The sequence below is a fragment of the Macadamia integrifolia genome, chromosome 7 (genome assembly GCF_013358625.1).
Source record: "Macadamia integrifolia cultivar HAES 741 chromosome 7, SCU_Mint_v3, whole genome shotgun sequence".
In the NCBI taxonomy this organism is placed as follows: domain Eukaryota; kingdom Viridiplantae; phylum Streptophyta; class Magnoliopsida; order Proteales; family Proteaceae; genus Macadamia; species Macadamia integrifolia.
In genome coordinates this window covers 28,511,694-28,534,248 of record NC_056563.1, presented here as the reverse complement: position 1 = coordinate 28,534,248, position 22,555 = coordinate 28,511,694, and the positions used below count along the sequence as shown (strand labels likewise).

Below are 22,555 nucleotides of genomic sequence, written 5' to 3'. Positions count from 1 at the left end.
GACAGTAGCAGTAGCAGGTCGTAGTAGCATCTCTTTTATATCTTTTCTAGTTCTTCCTTTTTTGGATATTGGTTTGATTGATCATACATTAGTGGAGTTCATCCCCTTTCTATTTTAAATGCCAAAGCTCTGCCTCCCATGTTTCATTTTACTGTTCTTGTTGCTTTTCTCAAATTATGATTCTTGCTTGGTATCCAACTTTTCTGAATTGAGATGGTTTTGACTTTTGAGTTGCTTCTTCTTTCTTAAGACAATATAATATGTTTGTGATGGAATTTAGGTTAATGATTCATACAGTATTAGTGAGGATTGTCTTTGGGAATATCTGAATTGACTGGGTTTTTTTTTTTCCTATTTAATTTCCACTTCTTCTTGTGCTTGCGATTCTAATGAGCCAAGTGTTTTCCAGTGGCTTTACCCCTTCCGGGGACTTCTGCAGGGATGCCTTCTTAACCCCCATTTGTTCATCCTTTGTAAATAGGTGTTGTCCTACCATTTCCTTCTGCAGGGCTGGACCTTGCATCTTGCACCTCTTGTTTGCCGATGATTGCATGCTTTTCTCCAAAGGGGTAAACAAGAAAGTGATGACCTAATGAGAATACTATCTGATTATTGTTTTGTTTATGGGAAAGAACTCAATTTTCACAAATTTAGTGTCATGTTTAGACTTAATACTCTTGCTAGCATTAGGATGGAGGTGTCATCTACCACTGGTTTCGTTACTGTCTTAACCCATTGCAAGTATTTTGGCCTCCCCAATGAATGTGGATATTCTAATCTTACCCTTTCCGTTGGTATCGTTGAACATGTTCAATCTAAAATTGATGACTGGAAAGACTCTTCCTTTTGCAGTGGGAAAGGAGGTCCTCACTAAAGTAGTTGCCACAAGTATCCCTTCTTGTTATGCCATGTCATTTTTTTTTTCTTCCTACTAGTACCATATATGATTTGAACAAAATTATTCTGTATTTGTTGTGAAAGGATAGTAAGGATAGAGGCATATACTGGCAGAAGGAATGTGATCTGCACAAGTAAAAAGGGACGGGGATTTGGGTTTTCGAGAGTTGAGCTGTTTTAATCTTGCTCTATTGGCTAAACAAGGTTGGCGTATTTTGCATAATGATGGGTATTTATGGGTGGACGTTCTCGAAGGTTGAATAATTAATATGAACCTAACAACAGTAAGAAATATCATCAAAGTACATATAACACTCATTATCACTTTTTTTTAGGGGCGGGTGTAAGCTTATCAGCTATAACATTGAAAATTTAGAAAGTTGGTTTTGTAACATGGAGAAAAACCCCATGCATATATGTATTGGAACCACCATATTACTAAACTTACCTGGGTACTTGCCATATCAATCATGTTGCCTTTTGCTTGTTGCATCTACCCAATGATGAACTTGAATACAATACAAACTTTTCATATTGTTGGACCAAGCTGCATTCCTTGCACCATGATTTTGATTGATGTTTCAAAATTATCAACAGTCGATATGAACACGACACATTTATTCTATTTGTATTTCTTTGGTATAATTTTGATGCTTCTGACGTACTTTCAAGGTACTATAGTTTTGAACCGAACAGATTGAAATGTTGGCATTTTACATCTCTTTTTCTTTTCATTTACTAATCTATGATTTAATTTTTCTGAAAGGAATTTACTCATCGTTCATTCGCAATACATTAATTATTCTATTAGTTGAGATTGGAAATAATGTTTTATTATATTATGTAGGTATTTCAAAGTTGAGCTACCTGAGCTTAAGCAAAATGGTGAAACCTAAGGATAAATTTTGGGAACATGTAGAGCAACGTGGTTTGGGCCGTTTCACATGTAACTGTTGTGGACTTAATTATTCTGGGAGTGTTTCACGAGTGAAGGCTCATTTAGCTTGTCAATCTGGACATGATGTTTAAATTTGCACCCAAGTTCTTGAGCACATTCAAGCTGATGCCATGGCATAATTTAATTTGAGTAGATCTGCTAAGAAAAGAATGAGTGATTCTCTTGAAAGTGGAATGGGTTTCACAAGTAGCACACCTTCTATGCCTCAGGTTAGGGGTACACATCAACCCACAATGGTAGAGATGGATGCTAAGCAAGATAAGAAATCGTTGGACATGTTGGTAACTGATTTTTTTGTCAATAATAACATTTCCTTCAATGTTATTCAGACAAATTCTTTTATTGATATGCTAAGGGGTGCACGTGCATATGGTACAAGTTATGTTGTACCTAGTTATAGCAATCTTCGGACCAGTTTGATTCCTGAAAAAAAAAGCAGAAATCATGCAATATGTTAGCAATATAAAGGTGACATGGGGTATCACAGGTTGCACAATTATGTCTGATTCTTGTACTGACATAAAGAAGAGGTCGTGGGTTAATGTGATTGCTTACTCTCCTAGGGGTGCTGTGTTTTTTAAATGTATTGAATGCGGTATAAATAGATTAACTTCAACATTTATTTTCAATGAAATTTCTGATGTCATTGAAAAAGTTGGACCAAACAATGTTGTGCAATTTATTTCAGATAATGGTTCTAACTTTTGTTCTTGTGGTGATATGTTGGCTGGAAAATGGCATCATATATATAGAACAAATTGTGCTGCTCATGAGATTAATTTGCTTTTGAAAGATATTCATAAAAAAGTTAAATGGGTGAGGGAAGTTATAGAAGATGGAAAACTTGTAGTGGATTATATTCACAGACACACAGATATTGTAGCATTGATGAGAAAATTCACCGACAATAGAGATATCAAGCAGCCTTGCAAGACAAGGTTTGGTACTTATTTTTTTATGCTGCAGTCTCTTATTGTTGTTGATAATGAGTTGAGGCTTTTTGTTGCATCATCTGAGTGGAGAGCCTTTCAATTCAATAGAGCTGAAATGACAGTGAGAACTGTTGGAATAATTCAATCAAATAAATTTTAGGAGGGGGCAAAGGAAGTTGTTGCTTTCATGGAGCCACTTATTCGTATTCTTCGCCTTGTTGATTCAGATGGTCCTACTGCAGGTTATTTATATGAAGCAACAGAAAGGGCAAAAGAAACATTGACGAAATTTGTGGAGAATGATGGAGGGAAGTATTTAGCCATAATAGATTTGTTTCAATTTAGGTTAGAGAAGAACATTATTCATCATGTTCATCTCTTTGGTGCACTTTTGAATCATTCTATTATGTTTGGTGGTCGACTTGATATTGATGGAACTAAATTTATGAATGCACAATAATTTATTATGGACATTATGGTTTCTTTAGAAGATCATGAGCAATTCATGCAAGAAGTCGTTGATTATCGCATGAAAAATCCATTGTTGTTCAATATGACAGGGTAGACAATGATGAAAACTAACCATCCAAGTAAGTGACTTAGTTAATTAGTTTATTATTGTATTTTTTTAATTAAATATAGCATTCTTATATTTGTTTACTTATGTTGATTTGTAAGGATTTGGTGGTAATTTGTTGGTAGTGCATTTCATGTGCTTCAAAATATTGCTTGTAGAATCTTGAGTCAGCCTTGTAGTTCCTCTCTTTGTGAGCATAATTGGAGTGCTTGGGATGTAGCACAAACAAAGAAAAGAAATAGATTAGCCCCAGAGATGCTAGAGGATTTGGTATACATCAGGATGAACTCTATGATGAGGGAGAACTATGAAAGCCAACTACATAAAGATTCAAGGCCTATTGATTTAGACAATCTTGGTGACTTACCTATAGTAGACTTTGAGCTTGAAATGGAAAGGCTTGAACAGACGTACAAGAAACCTGAACCATCTAACACTGGAGCTGAGGGAGGATCTACTTTATATAGTTTAATGTATTTTCATTGATTTTTTTTTTTAATATATTTTGGACATGTCTTTTTTAATATGGTGTATTAAGTTTTAATTTGGAATTTACATTGGATGCTATATTTTGGATGATATATGCATGAATGTTTGATGTTCATGTAGTTTAGAACATTAGATGCAGGTATACATGCAATAATCTCTCAAATTACATGAGTATATTGCCCTTTTTTTGGTTTCGTTTTTTTGAAAACTACACGTTTAATACTCGTATCGTTCGTTTCCGTCAGTTTGGCATTTCCTGTTTTTTTTACCCTTTTTTTGACTGTACCGTTCATCGTTTTTATCTGTTTAAAACTCGTACCGTATATCTCTGTTTTTTTGTCGTTCCCGTTTTAACTAACAGTGGTTCGGGTACGGCTTGGTAAGGTTTAAAAATGGCTATCAAATAGTCAATTTGGATAATGCATTTCGAACTCCTACCAAAAAAAAAAAAAAAAAAAAAAAAGGATAATGCCTTGCGAACATTTGGAATAGAGATCTTGGATGGGCCATGGGCGCCCATGCGGGATCTTTCAGAGATGAACGTGAGGAGAAAGAGATGGGGTGAGGAGATGGAGAGAGGTTGGAGCAAAGAGACGTGGAAGTGAGAGACGATACTCTTCGTCTTTAGGGAGGCTAAGGGTGTCAAAACCAAAATAAAACTGATAATCGACATCAAATTGACCGTTTTTATTGAAATTGTGAAATTGTTTGATTTATTATCCGAATTTGGTCTTAAAATTGAGACCGTCTTGTCAAGTGGTTTAAATCGGTGATAAATAAATATTTTCAAACTCCTCCAATAGGTGTTCGTACTTGTCTCTTTGTTCACACTGGTGGCGTTTCTTATGAAAATTCCATGTTCACCTAAAATTTAAAATTTTCTTTTGGAGAGTTTTCCATGGAGGGATCCTGACACTAGATGTGTTGGGAAAATGGATGCCTTTGGAGAATACTTGCGTCTGTCGTGCGAGTTTACTAAAAGAATTTGGGTGGCTAACCCTTTGGGCCTTCACACTGACGCCCTTCATGCCACTTCCTTTCAGCAAATGATTTTGTACTTTTTTTTACTCGACTTTCGATCCACGACACTTTGGAGTATTTCTTCTCAGCTTTTATAATTCTTTGTTATTTCATTTGGGCACATAGAAATCGGATTATTTTTAACAAGGAAAAACCTAACCCCTACAATATAATTGAACCTGCTTTGAAATGGATCCATTCCATTCCGACTTCAACAGCTCAATCAATGGTGAAACAGATACCAACGCTTGCACCCAACCTTCCTACTACTGATAGTCTTGAATCCACTACTCTAATCTGTGCTGTTTCGACCAACATATCCTCATCTATGGTCAGTTGGGATGTGGGAATCTTGCATAATGGAGTAAGCCATATACTAATGACTAACCATCTCTTGACAGGAAACACATGCGGAGGAGTCGCCAAGGCCCTTTTATATGGAGCACAACTTGCCATGGATCAGGGGGCGGACAATCACGAGAATCTGGACTAATTCTTAAGTGATTCAAATGCTCTCTTGCGATCTGGATAACTATTTTTGGCCTCTCAGCGTGGCATCCACTTTTTTGAATGTTTATCAATTTATGTCCAAGGTTACTTGTATTTTTGACCCATCCAACCAATGGGTTTGGTACTACACCTCTCTAGCAGAGGAAACTCTATCTTGACCTTTGTGTATGCATGCCCGTCCTTCTACGAATAACTCCCCTTGATGTTGTTCTATTTGTTTCTTTCAATAAAAAAGAAAAAAAGAAAAAAAAGAAAAAAAAGAAAGAAAGAAAGTTATAGACTTTTATGGTTAAGTATAGTTTATGTTCGGTTTCTATGGGTTACACTTTATTCGGTTTGGTTTGATTCAAAATTACGATTTTTAGCCTATAGATGAAAATGAATCGAATCAAACCAAATGGAATTTTAATTTCTAAAATCAAGATTGAGTTAATTTTTTTTTTTTTTTAGGTTTCATTTTATGGGGAACCAATTGATACTCTTACTCCAAAATGCATGGCTTGGACCATTGGTAAAGTGTTTAAACAATAATATATATACATATATAGATATATATAAATATTTATTTATTATTAAGAAAAAGGTTAGGCTTATCACAAGATGCTCAGCATTTGTCATCATCTCTCGTAATCTTTAGAAAAAAGACCCCCTTACTCATGTGTACAACTTGTGATTGGAGACTAGGAGTATATTAGCCTTTCCTAAATTGGTGGCATATTCGCCCTTCCTCTATTCATTATTATATATGTAAGACTACGGAGGGATCTTTTTGGACACAATTAAGTGTGGAAGTTTATGATGGTACATGAGTCCAAAAATTAAAAAATGGATATAAGTTCAAATCACCAATCAACAGTGGTGAGGGAAATTTTCATTATACTTTCTTAAATTAGGAAGTCATCTTCCTTAATAAGCTAGTTTCCCAAAATTTTTTATTATAAAAAGGCAATATTAAAGATTCCAATCCAAAGATTGTTGTAGTGGGGCCTAAAAGGTTAATTCACATCCGCCGTAAGAAAGGACTCTTTCTCGCCCTACAACCGAGACTTCCTCGCTTCCCTTCGTTCGGCCGCTAACTCAAAAATTCATTTTTACATTTTCTATGGAGAAGAAGAGGGAAAAATAAGAGGGAAAAAACAGAACCCCTCAAAAGGAAAGAAATGGCGCCTCGCGCATCGTTTCGGCCATGATGCTCAAGTTCTTATGGCAATCACCAGCAGAAATAATCGATTCTTCCCTCGCCTGCAATCTCTCTTCTTAAATTTAAAGGTTTGGACTACCTCTGGTAGCTCTGCTTTCGTTGGGGCATTTCTTCAAACACTTTATGAACTTTTCGTTGGCTGTAGTTTAGTTATATATCTGATTCTTGTACTACTCAGAGACGGAATTGTACTTTGGCGGGGGAAAGAAAGGAGGAGTTTCGATTAGAAGGACGGTTTGCTGCGGTTGCTGGAGCCAACGGAAGTAAAATTTGAAGCCATAATTTGAGTTGCTTTCTGCAATTTTCCTGATTCATGAATAAGCATTGTAGAATACTACCCCTGACGGATTTCTCACGCTTGAGTTCTTTTCCTGTTATTATAGCTCGAACCAGTTCTGATTTTTATTTTTTAATCGGCACATAAGAAATGCCGTTCTAAAGATTACTGGAGATGAAATGTTTGTTTTATTTTCTTTCTCATTTGTTTTTGTAATAATGTAGGCCTCTTTGATATTTCAACATGGAGAGCATTCGATTCCAGGAGTTTCGGGATATCCAGGCCCATGATTCCATCGTCGACATGGACAGTTCTGAAAATTCTTCAACGGAAAGGTGATTTTATGTATAACTCTGTTTTCTAATTGTAATGGTTGCATTTTTTTTAGTGGTGATTTTTCTTTCTTCTTCCTTCTGAAGATGCTTGCTAACTCATGCTATCCTTTGATGAGTGATTAAGTCCATCTGTTCTGTTGCCTGATTGAACACAGAGCTAAACAATTTATCCTGACACATTTCACTTGACGGTCCTGATCCATGTGTATCAACTGGGTAACTGCTGTGTTCCTTATCAAGGAAAGAGAAGGACGAAGAATCATTTTTAGTCATTATGACACTCAGAAATTCCAAGGGCACATATTCATTGAAATTCAGAATGTTGCTTTTATGATAGATTGAAATCACTGATCATAATGAACCAGTAATCGTCTTACGGTAAAAGAGTAACCAATAGATTATTGGAAATAAGAATACTCATCAGTGAAAAATTGAAAATCCTCCCTCCTATTTCTTGGAGCCTTTGAAGCCAAACCTGAGAAAATCAAATCTAGGTGTTTCCATTCGTAAAAGGATGCCCTTTCCATCCCTCAGGCAGTCCATTTTCTGTCTCTAGTTCCAATATTCATCTTTATCCTTATTGAAGACTTGAGTGGTTGTACCATAGTTTTAAAAATCGGACTGAATTGGTCAGGATCGCTTGGATCGGATTGCTATTGGCCAAGACCAATCACTGACCTTGACCGATCGGAAACTGATCCACTGGTATGTTATAAGGGTAAAATGGTCCAAAACATCCACCCCGACCTATTCCAATCCCGAGTTTAAAACATTGGTTTGTACCAATGAATTACTTGAACTGCTTGAATATTTCCTTGCACTTATCTAATGGATTATGAGGTTCATGTGGACAATCTGCCTTGGAAGAGCTAAAATTTTCCCTCAAGATCTAAAGTTTTTTAACTTCTTTGAAAGGGTGCAATACAGAAAGAATACCTAGTAGGATAGTGTAAAGAAGAAGAGAAGGAGAGATACGATTGTGGAGCTAGGGAGTTCCAATCGATTAGATTGGGGCTGCCCTCCTTCATTCATTAAATATAATAGCTATTACAAGTCCTTCTAGGAATATGAAAGAAAAAAATAGGAAACTAATACTAATTGTTAACTTCTATCTGTATTCAGTCCTAATAGGACTAGGAAAACTCAAGGGAAGAGTCTATGACTTGCGCTGTACTCCTTTCTCTTGATAGATTTCTAACCTCCCTCTCAAGCTGGAGTATACACATAGCAATAGAAAGCTCCAACTTGGACCAACAAGAATTCCAATGAGCACAGAAAGAACTCCAATCAACCATCATAAAGCGATCGGCAACTCCAAAAGCAATGAAAGCCCTTCCCAAGAAGGCCCTCCAATACCAACGAAAGCCTTTTTCAAAAAGGCAGTCCAATAGCAATGAACAATAACACCACCAAAAGCCCTTCCCAAAGAAGACACTCCAATAGAAATTGTAGCTCTCAATACCTACAACAAAAGCACGCACGAGCCTCAAATAGAGATCTCCCCAAACCAAGCAGCATTAGGTTGCTGGTGATCAAACAACATCAAGTTGTTGAATATACCATCTTTAAAAAGATAAAACTATTGCTGAGGACACACACGAGCAAATACGACTTCAATTGATGACTTGAGCATATAATAATGACAATATCCCTTTCACGGTAGCAAATCGAGACATATAATCAAATAAAATGTCCAACTAAGAGCATCAACAACCAAAAAGAAGAACCAACAATAACTTAACAAACACAAAACCAGAAAGCCAACAGAACAAAGGGGAAGTACCAGTTCGTGATGGATTCCTCAACCCAATCCATCACCTCCACTACAACAACCAAAATCAGAAAATCAACAAATCAAAGAGAAATAAAGCATCGATTCTATCAGAAATTAGTAGACAATCTTTATCCTCAAAAGTCATGCATCACAGTTTAATGAAACCCAGTGACTACAATCGGACGGAGGAAGGTGCAGTTGGCGCCTGGTTCTCTCAAAAGGGCCAAAACCCTTCTTATGCGATTTGCGATTTGTTTTTTTTTTTTTTTTCAGTTGAGGTTTTTTTATTTATATACCCTGGATCCTATGCTTCTCATGTATAAATTTTCCCATAGACATGCCAATCAATAAAACCCATTTGGAATCAGTGGTAAAATAGTAAAAAATAATAATAATAATAAATAAAAAATGCACTTAAGGCATCCGCGTTGTCCATGGAGCACTGTAAGGAATCTAAGGCGCCTAGGCGTCGCCTTACCAGTGCCTTGGCGATGCCTTAATAACTATGGAATAGCTGTTAGAAGTCCTATTAGGAATAGAAAAGAACAAAATATGTAACTAATACTAATTGCTAACTTCTAACTGTATTCAGTCCTGGGAAAACCCACTAGGAATACCTAAACCCACTAGGACTAGGAAAAACCAAGCCCACAATCCTAATAGGACTAGGAAAACCCAAGGGAGGAGTTTGCGGCTTGCGCTAGACTCCTCCTTTCTCTCGATAGACTTCTAACTGATAGTATGTATAGTGTGATTAATTGATTGTTTGTAAAACACTCTACCAACAAAACTTCTTTCATTAGGAGCTTGACATGTACATCAAACATAGTGGGGAAACTTGGTTTAGCTTATGAATAATAGATTTGGAGTCACTCTTCGACAGGGGTTGTGTTACTGGCTCACTGTTCTGCACATCATAGTCAAAACGGTTGTGGAATTTTCTAATATAAAACATGAACCAAGTATGTAGGCTGCTGCTCAAATTTTGAAAAATTGGAGTACTTTATGCTGTAGAACATGTATTCTATTCATGAACTTTAGAAGTCGAATAGACACCGCTAAAAGTTATTAGACCTCCATTTCCAACGTGCCATATTTTATACGTGATTATTGAATCACATTTGTTTCATCAATGTTAAAATGATAAGATGGATGGTCATTTTGGAAATGGATGTTACTTAAATATTTGAGATCTATAAGTGGTATTATTTTAGGTGAAACCTATGTTTCTTAATTTCATTGCATACAAATGCTGGCATTGCTTGTGTTTCTATTTTGGAGCTATGCGTTACTAGTTCATGACATGCAGGTTTTGAAGCCTATCTAGTGGGTGGATGCGTGAGGGACTTGGTCCTAAGAAGAATACCAAAAGATTTTGATGTGATTACCACGGCTAAACTTGGACAGGTTATGACATACTGTTATGTTTCTGTTTTTGAGTGTTACTTACTGTGGTTCAAGTACTTCATACTGTTGTATGTTGTTCCTTTTTCAGATAAAGAAGCAATTTAATCGTGCCCGGATTGTTGGAAGGAGATTTCCTATATGCTTGGTGAATCTTCAGGGTTCTGCAATTGAGGTTTGTGTTTTTAACATTCGGGTGGAAACATGGTGGTTCTGGGTGTTTTTTTTGGCAAGGTTTCACCAGTACAAACATGACCCTCTTAAAATACTGCTCAAACATAACCTGTCCCACCCATGAAGCATGAATTGGCCTCACCAATTTTGCAAGGTTATTGGATCTGGGGCCCAGGTTTCTTCACAAAACATAACTGACCATAACACAGTGAGGGTCATTACCATCAAGGTTCAAAATATCGGTTTCGACTCTTGGGGAGACCAAAATTTCGATGGAAATCAGGGAAATTTCGAGGAAACCAGGGAAATTTTCCCGGTTTGATGGAAACTTTGGTTTCGACCCCCAAAATGTATTTTTGCCTGATTTTTTGTGTACGTCCTATTTTAGACATTTCTAACCCATTCACATAATTAGTTTCATGGAAAAAAAACCTAAAGTCATACTTGTGGTATTGACCAAAGTTTGCTAACGTAAGTTGAGTTGTTGACTGGAATTATACTACATATATACATATATAAGTTACTAACTAAAAATATGAAATACATTATTAAAAGTTTAAAACAAACAAAACATAATGTAAATGATCCAAAATAAATAATAATATTACATAATTGTGAGTTATCTCTCAAGTCTCAAGTTTCAACAGTCAACAATCAACAATCAACAGTCAACAGCCAATTCCAAGTAAAGTGTCTAGGCGGTTCCAACAAGGTTCACGGTATCGGGTTTCAACCTCTGGGGAGACCGAAATTTCGGTGGAAACCTGGGAAATTTTGAGGATACTGGGGAATTTTTTCCAGTATGGTGGAAACTTAGGTTTTGACCCCCACATAGTGTTTGTTTGTCTGATTTTTTGTGTACAACATATTTTAAACATTTCTAACACATTTATATCATTAGTTTCATAAAAAAAAAAACATAAAGTCTTACTTGTGTGGTAAACCAAAGGTTCGATAATCATTACGCTGACTTGTTGGCTTAAATTTTGAAACTTTACTACATAATGACTATATATAGTCTACAATTTGCTTCAAAACATAAGACATAATCCAAATGATCCAAAATAGATAAAAATATTACATCATCAACAATTGTCTATCAACACTGAACAGTAGTGACTCAATTACTCAATACTCGAAATTAGTGACTCAATTCCAAGTAGAGTGTCTAGGCGGCTCCATCCAAGTAGTGATTCACTACCCTCAAGGCACGCATGTTATCTTTTTTAACATTATTTAGTAAGTATATATATCTTATATCATAAAAAATCAACATTAAGCCACATCAAGTCATTAAAATCAACATTTAGCCATATCAAATCATAAAAAATCAACATTAAGTCACATTAAGTTATAAAGAATCAACATTTAGAGAAATGCTCTTGTTCTATAATAAGCTTGACTGGTCAAATGATTTTTATTTTTACATGAAACTTTTTGTATTAGGTATAACATAAAACTAGCTTTTTAACAAGTCTAAGATTACTTAAATCTGAGTTGTAATGACATAGTTATGCTCCAGTCAAACTTATTTTAAAGTGCGTGAATGTTGTTAAAATCGCCTGAATGAAAATAATTTTAGGGATATCAAAACAAAAGATTATTTTATTGGACTTTTGGTTTTTAGCAATGTTTTAACATTATAGGATTTATAAAATTTTCATAATTGAGAAAACTCCAGCATTTAAAAGTTGAAAATCGCCCCTATAACCAAAATCCAGTTTTTGTTCTTGGACTGGGGGGTTGACTTTTTATACTTGAGGAATTTGATTTTTAAATTATTTTTATTGGATTCAAATAGGGGGTATTTCCTTTTTTATGAATAATATCTTAAGTAAATGTTTTTATAAATGATATTTGGCATAAATAAGTGCCAAAAAATGAAAATCTCCACTGTTTCCTTAAGTTTCCCACACTTGGGAGAAAAAATGCACAAGAGAAGGTCGAAATGACCGAAACATGGGAAACCTAGTCGAAACCTGGTCGAAACAGGTATTTTTTAAAATCCCCTAAGGTTTCATTTCGACCTGGGTTGATTCTTGTGAAGCATGCGAAATTTCGCATGCTTCGCTTGAGTTCTCGAACCATAGGGTCCAATCCATGAGCTGCGTACCACTGCAGATGTCGTAGCTGCTCCTTTGAATGCACCACATATGAGTCCCAATTGTTTCGGTAGTCCATCACTGCCCATCTAAGATGCATAATCAACATTAGCTAGGTATCCCAACCTAGGGAATGACTCGGTCATAGTGATGGGATGTAGATGTGGATGTGGCACACAAGGTTGGGATGATGGATACCTAAAGATATTGTCAATAAAAGATGACTATATGGTCCAAATGAATTAGAAGATCCACCATACTGTCCATACCCACCACCATATTCAAATGAACCGGTGCTCTCGAAGGATGGTACACAAGGTTTGGGGAAGATGGGATTTACTTTTTTGGTCTAAGCTCCTTTTCTTAGGTAGATTTGTTATAAATGTGCAAGATCCAAGCTTAGAATGAAGATTTGATGGCACAAGGGGCCAAGGGCAAAATTTTGAGTGTTTTCCCAAGTTTGCCATTTCATAGAGAAGAAATAAGGGGAGAGGGTCGAAATTTTGAAATAAGAAGGCTTGGTTTCCCATTTAAGAATGTTTTATAAAGGTTAACCTATTGGTCCACTCGAAAATTCCCACATTTCGGTTGAAATGTGGGAATTTTGGTCCTTACTGGTTGAAACCAGTGACTTTTAAAAGTCGCATGGTATTTGGTATCGAAGTTCTGGGATACCGTGGAAATGTGGGAAATTTCTACGGTATCAGTGGAAACCTTGAACCATGAATACCATACTTTAACTATTAGTGTTGTGTGAAGCCCTAGGGCCCGTTTGATAACGTTTCAAGAAACGCGTTTCTACCGTTTCTGTTTCTAGAAACAGCAGAAACGGAGTAAAAAGCGTTTGATAAAACTGTTCCGTTTCACTTATTTTCAGAAATAGAAATAGAAATAGAAATTTTTACTTATTTATGGTTCAAGAAACGACTTAGGCGAAACAAGTTGAACTTGTTTCGCCGTTTCTAGAAACGACTTGTGGCCATTCTTTCATTGGTTACTATCGACTTCTAAAAACATGATTTATCAAACACCTTCAATTCCGTTTCTGTTTCAAGAAACGGAAATTTATGTTTCTGCCGTTTCTTGAAACAGAAACGGCAGAAACGTTATCAAACAGGCCCCTGGTGTATCCTATATATTGCCTTCCTATTTCAGTTTATTGTTTTTGTTCATTTACTAATAAAATCCTGTGGGATTCTTTCGATTATTGCTTTCAGTAGCTAATCTTGATTCATTTGCATATTTGACACTTGACAGTATGATCTTCTCTGCTTCCAGGTATCCAGTTTTGAAACAGTGGCTGAGCGTGCCAAAGAGGAGGAAATGATTTTTCTCCCTCAAATGTCTACTAATTGTGATAGAAAAGATTATGTTCGTTGGAGGGACTGTCTGCATAGGGACTTCACTATTAATAGGTATCTAATGTCAATCTGTTGGTTCTCCTCAATTACTCATATAGTTTAATATCTTTCTGCAGGATCTGATTGTTTCCAGAAACTTTGCCACATCGTGGAATGATTTTCTAGTTTCCTGATAACAAAGATTTTAGGATGTGTCTTGGTGTTGTCGGTATTTATGAGATTTTAAGTGGTGCCAAACTCATCGGAGATTCTTTCTGTGATTTGGTGGAAACAGTTTATTCTTTGACCCGTTTGTAAATAGAATCTATGATTACGCTGATGGATTGAAGGATTTAAAAACTGGCAAGGTGACTTTTTTTTTTTTTTAATTGTTTTGTTAATAAAGTAGTAATTTCACTTTTTAGTTGCTTTTGTAATCCAAATATATTGAGTATTTTATGGATACATATCTTGTTCATGTGATGCATACGTAGGTCCGAACTGTTATCCCGGCTCAACTGTCATTTAAGGAGGATTGCGGTTGGTTTTTCCATCTTTTGTCATGGTGTTATTTTGCATCTGGACACTTAGATTTGCTAATAGTAATAGTATTGAACAAGTAAATAGAAGGTTAATATGGATGATGTGGCCTGCAGCTAGAATTTTGCGGGGAATAAGAATTGTGGCACGACTTGGTCTGTCATTTTCCGAGGAGACTGCGGTGGCAATACACGATCTTTGTTCATCCATTTTGAGTTTGGACAAGGTACTCCTTTAAGGCATGTTTGGGCATTTTTGATAAGATCAACTCACTCAGCCTTATGCCAACTACTCGGTGTTGGCTGTGTGGATCCCTATTGTGTCTTTCCGTTTTGTGTTACAGCCATTTGAGACATTTATCATAGGAATGAGTAGAGTGAAAGAAGATTCTACTTAGATGAGTTGAACGGGATTATAGCATAAAAAACTTGTAAGGTCTTTTTGCTGTATAAACTTTTACTTAATTGAATGTAAGTTGGTTTATGGTCTAGGAAACTTGGAATGTCTTTGGCCGAGAAACTTAGGTGCAGTTATGGAATAATGAAGACCTCCTTGACGGTGCTGCCAATGAAGCAGACCTGATCCGGGTCCAATTTGATTTCAAGCTGATTTAGGTGGATTTGGATGTTATTGTAAATTATTTCCGCCACTAATTATAGTTTAGAGTAACAAAATATTGTCCTTGATTCTTCAGCAAAGGTTAATGATGGAAATGAACTTTATGCTGTCATATGGAGCTGCTGAGTCTTCTTTCTTTTTGCTTCGGAGATTCAAACTTCTTGATATTCTGCTTCCTGTTCATGTAAGTCGCTGTTCAGTTAGTACTTTACAGTTACCACTTTTTATCATGAGTTCGTTTACTATTTTTTATTGTCATATGTTGGTCCAGGCGGCATATCTAGCTCAACAAGCTGATAATCAATCTGCTCAAAATTCCATCATGCTTATGGTAAGTGTAGATATATTAGACAGCACGGCTAAACTGTATTCTCTGTGTGAAAGGGCGAAAGGGCGCCCGGGGGGGGGGTGTTGGTGGAGGAGATATATTTTCTCTGACGGGGCATAGGATATAATACAAATGCTTGAGAAGTCCCTCATATAACTTATGCTTACAGAACAACTTTGGCTTCTTGGTTGAGCAACACAGAGTTTTAATTGATCTAGTAATTACTTCCTCCAGTTTTTTAGCAGGTTTACAGTCATTCTTTGGTTCCTCTCTTTGAGGATGTTTGGTGCTGTTTTGCAGAAATTGTTTTTCAACATGGATAGATTACTGGCCTGTGATCATCCTTCTGATTGCACTCTTTGGTAAGCTATTGATGCCCCCAACTGTTTTTTCATGTCTTTCTGTTTTCTCTTCCTAGTTGAATTGTTATCAACAATAGTCTCTATGAAAACACTGTCACTGTATATTTCTCCCCTCTAGAGGAGTAAGACTTGTTTCATCCTTACTTTGTCTAAACTTTCTTAATTGTTTTTTATGTAGATTAATCACCAAAATAGACTTGTTTTATTAGGAATAAACCTAGGGTTGGATTCCATACATGTTGGGCTTTTGATCCCATGTGTTTTGAGTGTAATAGGCCACTTTTATGGGCCTAAAAGAGGGGGCTTTAAGGTTACATACGGGATTACTAGTTTGTTTCCCTTTTAGTTGGGTTTGATTTAAGTTATATTTGCTTTCTTAGGAGTCAAGTCATTAGTAGTTAGTTTCTAATTTATGTTCTTAGTAAGTATTGTATTAAGAGACTAAATTATGGTTTCCTCAAGGGAACCTTTTATTTTGTAATTCCCTCCCCCATCATCATTATAAATAAAGAAGATAAAGCCTCTTAAAGCTGGAACAATTTTGATAAACAAATTAATGGTTGCTGCGATTGTCTCCTCCATGAAGAGTTGTCTTGTGTTTGATCATGGCTGATGGAAATGGTGTTCAATCCAATTGACTCTCTGCGGTGGGAAGCCTGAGAGGTTCTTCTTTTCCTCTCAACCATCCAAGGTCCTCCTCCTTTGCTTATCGTCTTCTCTTCTCAATTAGACAAGAATCTACTGCTGCTGCAACCATCTACAGGTAATTGATTCCATCTTTTTCCACAGTTCTGCCCAGGAAATCTTCTTAGTTTCCTATTTGATCCCCTGCTGCCTGAAACACTTTCAGCTATCCTCTCTGGCTGAAAATTGGATCGGACCTCCCTCCCACCTAGTACTACCTTCGATCCAAACCTGGTCCAATTCTGGCCATTCAATTGGGAGATATTAGAAATCTCCCCAATTTTGTCTTCTATAGAACTATTATGCCCAGATTTGAAGTCAATACACCTGCCTTGATTTTTGTTGGTCTCTTTGGGTGTTGAATCATATTATCAGCTGGATTTAGGCCTCTTACAGTCCCTGTTAAGGCCCTATCATCTATTGTTAGTTATGTTCGCAGATTCTTAGCAGTTCTGTAATCAGTTGGCTGTTATAGACTTGGTTTTCCGTTTTAATCCTGAGTTGCGTTGTGTTGCTGTTCTACTTTGGATATTGGTTGTTCTTTGAGAGTATCCTGCAGCTTTGGGATTAGGTTGGCCTTGCCAATCCTAGTTCTACATTAGTTTTGGGAAGAGAATTACAGCTTCAACACTCTTTAGCTTGGTGTTCAAGAGGCCCACCTGCTTTGTAATGCCTCCAAACAGAAAATTTCTTATCTATCAAAAAAGGGGGAGGGGGAGGGGGAGGGGGGAGGGGGGAGGGGGACATGGAAAGGTCTTTGGTGCTCTTACACTTTTGTACTCCAAAAGGTTAATGTGGTTTCTGATGCAGCACTGAGGACGTATGCAAGAAGGAAGAAAAGAGGAGTCGGGGAAGGGACAGCTAAGCCAAGTGGGGACCACTTGATGGGATCTAGTTTCTATTTTCAGTAGCTTCTAATTTCTGTTTTAGTAAGTAGAAGACTTGCTATTTTATTAGTTTCTAATTTCCAGTTTTAGTAACTATTTTGGTTTCTGTATTGTAACCTCTCCCATCAAGTTATAAATGAAGAGGAGGGCTCACATAAGCCTCCATGATTTTATGAAACAAAATTATGCTGCTGTTGCTGCTTCTCTGTGAGAGTCTGTTGTGTGTTGATCACAGTGAAGGGTTGGTGTGTGATCCGACGACTCCTTGCGGTGGGGAGCCCAGGAGGATCTTCTTTTTTTTCAAGTGTTCTCTTTTCTCTTCAAGGTGGTTTTTCAAGGGGTCTATAATTGAGCTGTACACCAGGTATTTACAACTTAACACTGCCCAGAATCCCCTAAACTGTCCAATCGGTTCCCTGTTCACTTTGGCATCTACAAACCTCGGTTGTGGCTGATTTTATGGTCAAGTCTTCCTCTCTACCAAGGTGACACTCGATCCAGATTTGGGGCTGTTCTGATCAGTCATTCTCAAGATATTTAAAATCTCTGATTTTTTGTCCTGTAGTGGTTTACTGAACAGAGACCAGAACCGACAGGGTATTTCTGTCCTGTTCTGTTTCTGTGGTGTTTTTTTTATTTTTTGTGGACTGTAGGATTCTATTCCTACTTCTGGCTAGTCCTATTATCTGGTGTATTGTCTGGTCTCATAAGTTCCAGTTTCTGGGTTTCGAAAATCTGATTTTCAAAGATCTGTTGTACTCTTTAATTCTGATCTGTTGGTTGCTGCCCTCCGTTGGTGACTATTGGTTATTCTTTGATAGTATCCTGCAGTTTTGGAACTAGGTTGACCTGTCAATTTCTAGTTCTACATTACTTTCTTATTTGTCCTAAACAAGGCTTGAGATTTCTCGCATTGGGAAGTACGAACTTTGTGCTTGTTAATTGTGAAAGCTGACTAAGATCAAGATTATGTTAATGGGATTGTTGGCTGTCTTCTCCATTACTTATGTAATGCATGACCATTCCAAAAAGTGGTCGTATTATTGGGTATAAGCTTTAATTCTTTTGGTTTTATTGGTAAAGGGGGGTGAATTATGGGCTTATGGCCCAATAGTGGGGGTCTAAGGAGTGAAAATAAATATTTTTTAATCAATGATGGGGCCATTAGAGATTACTTCAGGATTTATGTAATAGTAGTTGTTATAGTGATCTTGTGGGGAGGGGGTGGACCTTCGTGCAATGGTAAGGTTGCTCCATTGTGACCTAGTGGTTGCGGGTTCGAGTCGGGAAACAGCTTGTACGTAGAGCGGGGGTAAGGCCATGTACATCATGACCCTCCCCAGACCCCACAATGGGAGGAGACTCTTGCACTGGGTAAGCCCTTTTTTATAGGAATCTTGTGGGGCTTATTCTTTGGCTATTATTTGTCTTAAGTAGTACTCTATTAGATTTAGTTTCTGTTTTGTTAAGATAAGAGTCCTAACAGCAATTTCTAAGTTTGTTTACTCATTGGGAGAGGGTTCCCCATGCTGCCAGTGTGGGAAGAATCTCCCAGACCACAACAATGACAACACAAGAAACAATATTATCCACATGATTAGGAGGAGAGAGAAAATCAGAAAATAATAAAAAATCGATGTGAGAGGTTGTATAGTACATTGGCTGCATGAGAAACTTCTTCCCTTGTTTTAGAAAACTAGATATTAGAAGGATTCTATTTGTTTATAGGAAAAAGATCCCCATGACACTAGTTTGGAGATTGCTTCCTTTCCCTCTCACATTCTGACCAGTGGACCCCACACTGACACTCTCTTTTTTCCCACATCAAATGGGCATCCGTGTGTATGAAACTGTCTCCCGCAGTCCTATTGGTGTGACATCCCACACTGGCATCGTTGAAAACCTTTGCCCTTTTTTTTTTATTAGTTTTGGATCTTTCAATACATGGAATCACTCCTCCCTTTCGTAAGAATAGAACATAGAATTTGGGTTTGAATTATATAGCCAAGAAAACTTCCTCTTTTCTCTCTCTTCTCCCCTATCTGTCCCTTCTCTTTCTTCTTCACTGTTTATGGTACTGTTCACTGTCCCTCATCTCTGCAGATTGCACTTCTGTTCTCTTCACTATCGATCTGCTTTCTCTAGACAGCGTCCCCTTCTTTTCTTCATCAATGTTTGCTGAAACTACAAACCAGCAAGTTTCTCAACCCCTGGTTTGTGAGCAAAATAGCTTAGACCTAGGCTGTGTTGCGGCTAATTGATTCGTTGATACTTAATCTAGGAGATTTATGTTGGCTGGCTTCATCATTCTGTCTTTGTACTGTTAATAGCACCACTAATTTTCACTATTGTTGATTAATAAATAAAAAATCTATCAGGAAGATGGTGAAATTAGAGAATAAATTCATTGGTACAACGATTCATATTTCTTCTATTTTAATCAACAAGTACATATTCTGTTGGCTTTCATATCCAAACTGCAGTCATCAATGATATTTAGCCAGCATCAACAGATTTCCTGTCTTCTTGGTAGACAAAAGGACATAATAAAGAGATGGGAAGAGTATTTTTGAGGCCTACTAAGTAGAGATAGTTTGAGTAGGAATGGGCCGGAAGTTTTCATTACTCATCAAGACACCACAAATCATAGATATTTACGAAAGGTTAGAGTGGCTGAAGTTAAAGAATCCTTAAGAAAAATGAAAGGAGGCAAGACTCCAGGCGTGATTAGGTCCCAGTAGAAGTGTGGAAGAGCCTACCAATATGCTAGGCATCTTGGTTAACCATCTTTTTAACAGGATTATGAGCACAAGGAAGATGCCAAATGATTGGAGGAGAAGCAACGTAGTTCCTATCTATAAAAATAAGGGTGACATTCAGAATTTCAATAACTATAGAGGCATAAAACTAATGAGTCATAATATGAAATTGTGGGAGAAGCCCACTTGAGAAGAGAATCTACTATCTCAGAGAACCAATTTGGTTTTATGCCAGGTATATCCATGAGATGAGCTATTTATTTACTTAGACATCTCATGGGAAGATTTAGAGCTTGCAAGAAGGATCTCCATATGGTTCTTATTGACCTAGAAAAAGCCTATGACAGGGTCCCTAGAGAACTGATTTGGCATGTACTAGAGAATAGAGTTATCAAGTAAGTATGTATATATAATTAAAGATATGTATGGAGACGCGGTGACTAGTGTGAGAATTAAGGAAGGGCTAGGAAGTGATTTCCCAATTACTATTGGGCTACATCAAGGATCAACTTTAAGCCAATATTTGTTTGCGCTTATTATGGATGATTTAACCAGGAACATTCAAGATAAGATTCCGTGATGTATGCTCGTCGTTGATGATATTGTTTTGGTGGATGAGACAAAAGCTGGGATTAAGTTGGAGTTTTGAATTTATATATTCATTTAAAAAAAAAAGATAAGTAGAACAAAGATAGAGTATATGATGTGTAACTTTAGTCACACTACTATAGATAATGAAATGGTGAAGATTGAGGAAAGAGAGGTACTACAAAGTGGTCATTTTAGGTATATGGGGTCAAATATAAATAAAGAAGGTGATGTAGAGGATGAGTTTCACAAAAGATTAAGGTGGGATGGATGAAGTGAAGAGGTGTGTTCGAAGTGTTGTGTGACCGACGTATTCCTTTAAAGCTTAAAGGAAAACTCTATAGGACAACCATTCAACTGGCTATGATGTACAGTGCGGGATGTTGGGCTATTAAGAAGTGTCATATAGATAAACTACATATAGCAGAGATGAGGATGTTGAGATGGATGTGCGGAAAAACTAGGTAGGATAAAGTAAGGAATGACCGTATTAGAGCTGTTTTGGGAGTTGCCCGATTTATGATAAGCTTTGAGAAAGTTGTTTGAGGTGGTATGACCATGTTGAATGGAGGCCTGAAGATGCACAAATATGGAGGAGTGATCTGATTCAGATTGAAGGATCTAAAAGAGCTAGGGGCAGGCCTAAAATGAAAATAAAAGTAGTGAGGAAAGACATGCATAGTTTAGGTCTGGTCTCAAGTTTGACCTCAGATAGACATTTTTGGAGGGCAAGAATCCATGTACCCGACCCCATTTAGGTGAGATTTTTTTGTTTTGTTGCGTGTGTTCCTTTCCTTTTACTTCTATATTCGTTTGCTTTCTTGATCGGATCCATGTAGCCAACCCCATTTATTTGGGATAAGGCTGAGCTGCTGTTGTTGTTGGTTGTGGTGGTGCATCCTTGCTGTTGGTTTTATGTTTCCATTCCTAATCATTATCTTATTACTTGAGGTATTGCTGTGCTCTTATTGTTTATGTCAATGGAACAGGATTGGGTTGCTGGCATTTCACCTGGCACTAGTAGAAGAACCCCAAGATGCTCTTGTAGTTTGGGCTTTTTGCTCTACTTTGTACCATGGGAACTGGAGAGAAGCAGTGAAGTGTGCAAGAGAAAATGCTTTAGAACACGTTCAGTTTGTACCTGAGATTTTACAGGCTTGTATCACTAAATCAGATCAAACACTTGCAGAAGAAGTCAGTCATTTAGCATCACTAGTTCAATATTCTATAGATGTTTTGACTGATCCAAAGTGTCTTCTTGAATCAATGTCCAGATACCCTCTTTTCCCATGTTCTGGTTTGGTAAGTGCAAGCGCATCAATTGGTTATTGTTATTTTTGCAAGGAGCTCAATTTTGCAGTACATTGTGATGTAGGTAGATAAACCTGTCTTAGTTTTATAGTTTCGAGTACTGATGAGAGTTTTAAGTGCCTGACTGATAGACAGTAAATGTTTGCGTCCTGCATTCTGGTTGAATCAAGGGGTTTGAACTTCACTTTCGTTATGCATAAGGCTGAAATATGGTGGTTTGGGATCTAGTTGAAATTCACTCAAGCCTGCCAGGAGGAATGCAAAGCTGCATCTTTACCTAGCACAACCCAAGGAGCAACCTAGGGTGCTTAACCCAACTTAAATGCAGTTGAACTTATTCAATCCTAACCAACAACCCAACCCTGGAAGTTTCAGGCTTGGGTTCAACTTCACATTTGGGTGGAATAGAAGAAAAATGAAGAGGCATCTGGGAAGCAAATCTGTAGAAAATTTGAGATTTTTTTTTTTTTTTGACCAATATATTCCTC

General features: G+C 37.1%; 1 protein-coding gene across 2 annotated transcripts in view; it reads left to right on the top strand.

Moving 5' to 3' along the window:
- The first annotated feature begins 6,435 nt into the window (after window positions 1-6,435).
- The window catches only part of LOC122084613, a 19,650-nt gene continuing 3,530 nt past the window's right edge, over window positions 6,436-22,555 (top strand). The window contains exons 1-13 of one of the 2 annotated variants that reach the window (XM_042653000.1): window positions 6,436-6,652; window positions 6,763-6,847; window positions 7,086-7,196; window positions 10,280-10,377; window positions 10,466-10,549; window positions 13,929-14,065; window positions 14,286-14,358; window positions 14,485-14,530; window positions 14,647-14,756; window positions 15,225-15,332; window positions 15,420-15,479; window positions 15,777-15,838; window positions 21,746-22,058. In XM_042653000.1, coding sequence (XP_042508934.1) covers window positions 6,587-6,652; window positions 6,763-6,847; window positions 7,086-7,196; window positions 10,280-10,377; window positions 10,466-10,549; window positions 13,929-14,065; window positions 14,286-14,358; window positions 14,485-14,530; window positions 14,647-14,756; window positions 15,225-15,332; window positions 15,420-15,479; window positions 15,777-15,838; window positions 21,746-22,058 — 1,353 coding nt within the window. In that variant the 5' untranslated portion in view covers window positions 6,436-6,586. Of the gene's footprint in view, window positions 6,653-6,762; window positions 6,911-7,085; window positions 7,197-10,279; window positions 10,378-10,465; window positions 10,550-13,928; window positions 14,066-14,285; window positions 14,359-14,484; window positions 14,531-14,646; window positions 14,757-15,224; window positions 15,333-15,419; window positions 15,480-15,776; window positions 15,839-21,745; window positions 22,059-22,555 lie in introns of both variants that reach the window. The other variant, XM_042653001.1, reaches the window with a different exon arrangement.